The following is an 8,162-nucleotide window of genomic DNA, read 5'->3' on the forward strand; positions in this document are numbered from 1 at the left end:
ATAAAATGTTGAAATCTAAAATAATTCAATCTGGATTAATTATAACCCATATAACAAACTCAGAATAATCGTATTAGAATTAAACGAACATAATCATTCGTCCACTCATATATCACTAATTGATAAATATATATAGAAATTAGAATAATAAAAATTTTATAACTAAATTGTATAAGTGTATAACATTTTCTTCGGCAATCTCTCAAAATTTGTTTTATTTACTATTATAATTGAGTCGAATCAAATCGAACGGATTAAAATCAAATAATAATTTATTTATAATTATTTTTAAGATAAAATCGCCAAAAAAACCTTGTACTCTTCAGATGTTTCACAAAAAACTTCCATACTTTTTTATTATAAAAAATCTATATTTATATTTATTCACAGAAATATATATATCTAATATGATATATTATTTTAATCGGATTTAGTTATTTCAGATTTAAAATATTCATATCTAATATTGTATATTATTTTAATCGGTTCGGTTTGATTCGGTTCGGATAGATTTTTATCGTTTTTTTTGTATTTGCGTTTAGAGATTTATTTGCTAAAATTTATAAAGTACAAATATATTTTGGTAAATAAATATAAGTTTAAAGATTGTTTGATAATAAAAAATATATAATTTTTTTTGTTAATCTGAAAAGTATATATATAACTATAGGGTTTTTTTATAATAAAAAAATAAGAGTTTTTTTTTTGTCGAAAAAGTTTTGTTTTGGCTATTTTTTTTTAAGTCGAATTAAAACGATTACCGAGTAAAGCGGATCGCTCAGCTTGTGTTTGGTGTAATTCAACCAAACTTTAAAAAAGTCGTGTCCAATTATAGAAAGAAAAAAAAAATCGTGTCCGATTTCACCAACGCCATAACCATGACCTTACAGTTTCGGAGTTACAGTGATTGTTCGTCACGTTCGCGATGATGCTTGTGCTGTCATATTCATCTCTTTAGTCCTCAATCGAAATCTCCGCTCGCGAGAAGAAAACCCTAGAAAGTTTGGCGGGATTGAGTGAGGAAGATGTGGGGATTCGGAGGAAAGCACTACTGGAGAATGAGAAATGTCCAAGGAAGCGAAGGGATCGTGGTGGTGTTCGCGTGGCTGTGGAGCGAAGAACGCAATCTGAAGAACTACGTCGATCTCTACTCTTCGATTGGATGGGACTCGCTCGTTTGCCATTCCCATTCTCTCAACATGTTTGGTCTTCTCCTCTCTCTCTCCGTTATCGATTCCTCGATACGATGTCTTCGTTTTGTTGGTGAATTTGGTCTGTTTTGCTATAATTCTGAAGTTGATGTGCAATTTAGTTGAGTTCAACGCTATTCAGAATCTCCGATTTTATGGGCAAATTCGTGGTATCTCTTGATGATTGAATTGCATTCCTTACTGAAGAAGCATCTGTGTTATGTGAATTAGAAGAATTTGTTTTACATTTTGGAATTTCGATCTGCTTCTGGGAAAAGTTCCTTTCTTTTTTGTTAACCAGATCCTCTTGTTTGATGTATAAATTCTCAGTTTTTTTCCGGGCAAAGCAGCAGTTGTAGCTTCTGAAATCGTGTCTGAACTTGCGAAGGTGAGTTTACTTTTCATTTTTTCTTTGCAAATCTCTCCATGTAAATTCCAAATTGCATTTTTTGCAATGTGGATGTGATGCAGTGAACTTGGTTGTGTACCTAATGATCTCATAGGCTCTGGTTTCGTCTTAGTTAATGATGTTTTCTTAAATTATATTATGTTGTGTTAATGTAGGAGCTAAAAGCAAGGCCAGTTCCTGTTGTGTTTGCATCCTTCTCGGGCGGTCCAAATGCGTGTATGTATAAGGTTATTCAAGTAAGTTGCTCTGCATCGGTTCCTTCTTTTGCTGAACTTTTGTCTCGGAAGCAGTTGGTTTAAGGAAAAGCGTGTTTCTTCTGCAGATACTTGACAGAACATGCGAAACTGGACTAAACCCGGTATGGATTTCCCTTTTTTCTGGTTGAAGGAAGTTCTATCGCTCAGTTGCTCCCGCAATTTTAGTAGTTGTTTCATGCTTACCCTTATATTTTTCATTGGAGGGGGGACTTTTATTGAGCTTTTCTTGTACTTGTGTTGGGTCCATGATGAGTAAGCATACTGAATTTTCTCTTCTCGCATGTTGTAGGATGATTGTCGGTTGGTTAGGGACTGCATCTCGGGATTTATCTTTGACTCAAGCCCTGTGGATTTCACTAGCGACTTGGGAGCTCGGCTTGCAGTTCATCCTACTACTCTTAAAGTGTCACATCCACCAAAACCAATTGTATGGGCAGCAAATGGTATTGCTTCGAGTCTTGATTTCGTTTTCCTCAACCGGTTTGAATCTCACCGAGCTGAGTACTGGCAAACTCTTTACTCTACTATCGTAAGTATTACATATATATATATATCATCCAATATGTAGGAGTTCTCTTTCCGTATTATGTCTCTCTCCTCACCGTGCAATTCTTTGTCGTTCTTATGCAGACCATGGGAGTTCCATATCTCATTCTATGCTCTGAAAACGACGACCTTGCTCCTTACCGTACTATACACAATTTTGTCACACGTCTCAAAGAGCTTGGTGGAGATGTAAAACTCGTTAAGTGGAATGACTCCCCTCATGTAGGTTAGAATTCAAAGCCAGTTATTTCAGCTCGAATACAATCATTGTCTCTAAAAAGTTCATTCATGTAACCTGAAAGATAATTTTTCTTCTACATTTATTTTTTTGTATATAATGTCTCTGCAGGTCATTATAGGCATCATCAGGTAGACTATAAGGTTGCTGTTTCCGAGCTCCTATCGAAAGCAGCATCATTATATTCACAGCGGACACGCAATCTTCCAAAGGAAACAGCAATGGGCACAGAAGAGACGCATTACCAAGATGAGATTTCACTCTCAAAACCGATTCACAGCCTAAGGAAAGCAACCTCTTGTCTCCACCCGAGCTTTGACGGAATTCCTCTGATCACAACCGATCATTTCTTCGTGCCCAGCTCGGTGAGCTACTACGTTGGAAGAGGCGATGGCGGGTCTGTGCGGGAGGAACACAAGGAAGGCATGATTCGTTTGCCGAGCTCACAAAACGACATCCTCAATTTCAACGGAGTTCTTGGTCAGATCCTATTCGATATTTACATTCCAAAAGACATGGAGGACTGGGATGTGACGATGCCGGATTCCGACCATCTGAAGCGGAGACCGGCGAAGTTATATCCGATGAGATGTATACGTAGGTCGAGACTGTAGCATTCGAACCCTTCTCTTTGATCATTCACCACTGAGTGTTTTTGCCAAGGAAGTCCAATGCCTTTTTTCTTTTCCCTTGGAAACGTGCCTCTTTTATGTTGCGACCGCCGTCGCACTGTTCTTGAGCGAAATCTTTGTAATGACAAATGACAGTGTTAAGTACAGAATGATCCGTACGTCAACTGATTAACTGAAGTATAATGTAACAAAATCAGGTTTTCTATAAATCCACAATTTCAACCCAAAAATAAATTTCTTTATATATAGTTAAAATTCCAAATAAATACGTAAGTTTGTTTAATTTTATCAAAAAATATATAATTTTTTTTTTCTGTTTTAAAAAATAAACCAATTTGACACAGTCAATAAACTCGTATAAAAGTTGTTGTTGGATATGTTATGAATCATGTGACGATAGTAGATGATGAAAACGTAATTTGTCCCTCGCATTATGCGAGAGATAAAGATTGACGTCCTTTATCATATAATCACTTACAGATTGAAAAGCCATTGAATTTTGAAAGGAGAATTGTTCCATACCGTTGATCAATCATGAATATCGCGACATAAAAGGATAATGTCAGAAATTTTTTATAGACAGATTTTGGATCAGTAAATCGATTTACTGTGATTAATCGATAGGTCTTGTTACAGGACGGCCTTAAAAAGAAGAACAAAATTAAAATTCCGTTTTACTGCCATATCGAATAGATTTATTGGGTCACACACATATGAATTGTAATATAAATGAGTAAGAACAGTAAAACAAAAATTGTTTTGATGCGTTCTATGATTCGATCAATACCCAACAAAAATAGGATAATATATATTGAAGAAAAATTAAAAGAGAGGTGTTTAAATCGATTGATCATGTAAAAGCTACCGCTAGAAAATTAGAGAATATAGAAATATAAAAGGGGTAAAATGATTTTTTTTTTTAAAAGTACACTTATAGATTCACTTGGGATTGCATGTATTGATTGAAGTACACTTAGATAAAAGGGGTAAAATGGATTGATCATGTTTTGAATTGTTTACAAATCTCCTAAGAATTGATACAAAACTGAAATTAAATGGACAAAAAGATTTTATATGATAGACCCCAAATAAATTTGAAGTTAAGACATTGTTGTTGTATATGACGTTTAGTATGTAATTAGTAACTGGGTTGATTTTAAATGTTTTCACCGGTAAACTTGTTTTTTTTTTACCAATAGAAAAACTATACAAATACGTTTTTCCATAACATCAGTTCGAAAAAATGTAAATAATTGAATACCTAACTATCTAAAATTTGAGAAAAATATTTAACTAACAATACAATTAATGCATAAACATGGTTAGTAAATCAGCTAATTAATCACATGTAATCATTTCTTTTCCCTTTTGTGCAATGCATTTCATATTTCTTTGAATTTCTTTTTTCTCAATCAATAGTGGTGGAAACTTAATAAACCAATATCATGTCTGTGCCGCCTAACAAGTTTAAAATATATTAATACCAAGATAAAATAAAAAGCTCTCACGTGCATATATACGTGTATGTTCCTCCGCCGGCTCTTCCACGTAGATGAAGCAATACCCAAGAAATATTCAAATATATATATATTCATTATGAGTTGAAAAAAGTAGGTAACATGCATAATTCAATATCGTCTTGACATGTAAAAAAGCATATCTTTGTTTTCTTAAAAAAAAAACAGAATTGTAATTTTTTATACGGTCAATTATACTTGGAAAAATTCAAGCCGCCAGCTTAAAATAAAAATAAAAATAAAAAGAGATAGGTTGCTTATACAAACTGGGTTCGTAATGATATATGCTTTAGAACAAGTTATCTCCTTCAATTTCTTTAATTTATTAATATATAATCCCAAATTGTTGGGGTCATATATATTTATATAATATTGTAATCGTTCGTGAGCTACAAGTAAATTTTATGAGATAAGTAGCAAGTGGCGGCTTCAATGACACACGACTGTTTACCAAATAATAGATATATACAATAAGATATTTAGAATTTTGGAATATATATATATATATATATATATATGTGGTTAAAGCAATACGTTGTCTTTTCTTGTTGTCGCCGCGTTGAACTATTCAAAACCTTGCATGGGCATCTAACTAATGTGATTATCTTACTAATTCTATATCGACTTTACTATTAGCAGTTGCAAATAATAGTTATATATGATATGGGATATGATATCGTATATAACTACATTGAAGCTGAGCTGAATCTTGATTCTTCAAAGTTGTTATCCTATTGTTCAATTTAATCATGGGAATCCGTAAATTTTTGTAAACTGTTTGGAGGGTATGTAATCTCCGAATTTTCGGTACTCCTAAAAAGAATAATTTCAATATACTTCTAAAAAGAATAATTAGGACAACATTTAAATTTTAATATCATGCAAATTCTTCATATTATGTACAGCAAGTACATATAATTTAGAAAATTAAAAATGAACGATTGTGATGATTAGTTATCAAAAGGGTTGAAGTAGTCTGGTCAAATACTTAAGAAGAAAAATTAATTACGAAAATTGCATACAAAATTTTAAAAATGACGAAAAGGCAAACCAATAAGATTGGGATTCAACAAGACCGACGAAGCTGCATGCTCAATTACCAAACACAAAGCCTACGAATCAAAGACAGTGTTGAATTTTCTGGCAGCCACCAATCTCTGTCTATAAATACATCCCCTTGAAGTCGCCTTAGGTTCTCACAGCAAACACATTCATAGCCAATATCACTTTGAGCGCAGCGATATCATTACTTAGAATCTTCTCTTCTCTTTTTCATTTTTCAAGAATTGTATCTTAATTATCTTCTTTAAAGCCTTGTCGTGGGATTTATTTGGAGAAAAAAAAAACAGACATGGAGAGCCCGAAATCGCCTCTTCAACCCCCGACTTATGGGAGCTTAATCACCGTACTTAGCATCGACGGCGGCGGGATTAGAGGGATAATCCCGGCCACTATTCTTTCCTTCCTGGAGTCCGAGCTTCAGGTATGTCTTTTGTTTCCGTAAAAGATGTATCACGAACCAAATGATGACGGTCGTTGTAATGAAAGAGTCAGCGATCGGTTCAAACTTGTTATTTCGATATCTCTTACCGGATTTACACACGTGTGTAATGCGCAGAAATTGGACGGAGAAGAAGCGCGGCTTGCGGACTACTTCGACGTGATAGCTGGCACGAGCACAGGCGGTCTGGTGACCGCCATGCTCACTGCCCCAAACAAACAAGGCCGACCCTTGTTCGCGGCCAGTGAGATCAAGGACTTTTACCTCGAGCATTGTCCCAAAATCTTCCCACAAGAACATTTTCCGTTTTCGGCTGCAAAAAACTTGGTTAAGACCTTGACCGGACCAAAATATGATGGGAAGTACCTTCATAAACTTGTTATGGAGAAGTTGGGTGACACAAGGTTGAACCAAACACTTACAAATGTTGTCATTCCGACATTCGATATCAAATGTCTTCAGCCTACTATTTTTAGCAGTTATGAGGTTTGTCCAGTCTCTCTATCCGCTAGCATGTTAACAAAGCATTATATTTTATGAGAAGTGTTGGTTTTAACATTTGTAAAACGTTATCTAGGTGAAGAACAACCCTCTCAAGAACGCAACGCTTGCCGATATTAGCATCTCGACTTCAGCGGCTCCAACGTATCTTCCTGCCCATTACTTCCAAACCAAGGACGAAAAGGCGGGGAAAAGCAGAGAATTCCACCTCATCGATGGAGGTGTTGCGGCTAACAACCCGGTAATCATCCATACTAAGTAATCCAACGAAGTTACACAACCGTTTTCCTCTAGGGTCGCAGTCCACTCAAAATACCTTCAAATCGGTTATGTATCGTATTGATATTTTCAGGCGCTGGTGGCCATTGGCGAGGTGACTAAAGAGATAACAAGAGGGAGCGCCGATTTCTTCCCCATAAAACCGAACGACTACGGAAGGTTTCTCGTGCTATCCCTCGGGACAGGTACGGCTAAGGGCGAGGAGAAATTCAACGCGCAAGAATGCGCCCGTTGGGGAATGCTGAGTTGGTTGACACACGACAATTCAACGCCCCTTATCGACACCTTCATGCAAGCTAGCTCCGACATGGTTGATTTCCACCTCTCGACCGTCTTCCAAGCTCTGCATTCGGACCCTAACTACCTTCGAATCCAAGTATACCTCACATGATTTTTCCTTCTATTTCTATAATCACCCAAATAGTGAAACACTTGATTTCTCATACAATTTATATATATATATCTTTAGGATGATACGTTAACGGGGGATGCATCTTCTGTCGATATCGCGACAAAGGAGAATCTAGACACTCTCGTGAAGACAGGAGAACAACTTCTCAAGAAACCTATCTCGAAAGTTAATCTTGAAACGGGTTCTAACGAGAATGCTTATGAAATGACCAACGAAAAGGCTCTCATCAAGTAAGTTGTCTATATATATATTTGAAACTATGGTATTATTTTTAAAATTTACATGATTTTTCTCTTTATTTATTCTCTTTTCTTTTCCTGTGTAGATTGGCAGGAATATTGTCTAGGGAGAAGAAGCTTCGGGTCATGAGGTCCCCTCATGGAAAAACGCCGAGAAAAATCTAAAAACAATTATGAAATTATTTGTTCTTATTTAGTCTACGTTGCTTACCCTGATTTAGTTTCTCGTTTTTTATTAACATTTTATCTTTCACTTGTTATAATATTTTCGGTGTGTTCATTTGTAATAAATGTTTATGGTGTGATTTATAAGGGTAATAAAAAAGATGGTTCGACTTTTTTTTCCTTAGCTTGCCAAATGTAATTTTTTTATGGAATAGTCAACGAATATATTTCTTCTCTTTACCACTTTTTTTTTTCCCTTGCAACGTGAATTGCTGA

The 8,162-nt window shown here is 35.4% G+C and overlaps 2 protein-coding genes across 3 annotated transcripts; both read left to right on the forward strand.

The window, feature by feature from the left end:
* The first annotated feature begins 801 nt into the window (after positions 1–801).
* Positions 802–3,449, forward strand: LOC104803683. Of its 2 annotated transcripts, none has more exons than XM_010527693.2 (7): positions 802–1,201; positions 1,521–1,578; positions 1,755–1,835; positions 1,922–1,957; positions 2,146–2,385; positions 2,487–2,628; positions 2,752–3,449. In XM_010527693.2, exons 1-7 carry the CDS (start codon positions 1,026–1,028, stop codon positions 3,252–3,254), a joined length of 1,236 nt encoding a protein of 411 aa, XP_010525995.1. In that variant the 5' UTR covers positions 802–1,025; the 3' UTR covers positions 3,255–3,449. The 2 variants fall into 2 exon arrangements, with proteins under 2 accessions (XP_010525995.1, XP_010525996.1); XM_010527694.1 differs by having other exon boundaries at positions 1,064–1,206.
* A 2,527-nt stretch (positions 3,450–5,976) lies between these two features.
* On the forward strand, positions 5,977–8,070 carry LOC104803684 (patatin-like protein 2). Its single transcript, XM_010527695.1, has 6 exons — positions 5,977–6,272; positions 6,408–6,776; positions 6,868–7,032; positions 7,144–7,446; positions 7,540–7,712; positions 7,808–8,070. The coding sequence occupies exons 1-6, from the start codon at positions 6,141–6,143 to the stop codon at positions 7,884–7,886; spliced, it is 1,221 nt and encodes a 406-aa protein (XP_010525997.1). The 5' UTR covers positions 5,977–6,140; the 3' UTR covers positions 7,887–8,070.
* The last annotated feature ends 92 nt before the right edge of the window (positions 8,071–8,162 follow it).

This window comes from Tarenaya hassleriana, unplaced genomic scaffold (genome assembly GCF_000463585.1).
Source record: "Tarenaya hassleriana unplaced genomic scaffold, ASM46358v1 Cleome9, whole genome shotgun sequence".
NCBI classification, from domain to species: domain Eukaryota; kingdom Viridiplantae; phylum Streptophyta; class Magnoliopsida; order Brassicales; family Cleomaceae; genus Tarenaya; species Tarenaya hassleriana.

Bases quoted from the DNA above. Each gene is read 5' to 3' on its own strand.
- LOC104803683 (XM_010527693.2), top strand. From the start codon at position 1,026: ATGTGGGGATTCGGAGGAAAGCACTACTGGAGAATGAGAAATGTCCAA. The intron at 1,836-1,921 runs GTAAGTTGCTCT...TTTCTTCTGCAG, and splicing joins GTATGTATAAGGTTATTCAA to ATACTTGACAGAACATGCGA. The intron at 1,958-2,145 runs GTATGGATTTCC...CGCATGTTGTAG, and splicing joins GCGAAACTGGACTAAACCCG to GATGATTGTCGGTTGGTTAG.
- LOC104803684 (XM_010527695.1), top strand. From the start codon at position 6,141: ATGGAGAGCCCGAAATCGCCTCTTCAACCCCCGACTTATGGGAGCTTA. The intron at 7,447-7,539 runs GTATACCTCACA...ATATATCTTTAG, and splicing joins CTAACTACCTTCGAATCCAA to GATGATACGTTAACGGGGGA. The intron at 7,713-7,807 runs GTAAGTTGTCTA...TTTCCTGTGTAG, and splicing joins AACGAAAAGGCTCTCATCAA to ATTGGCAGGAATATTGTCTA.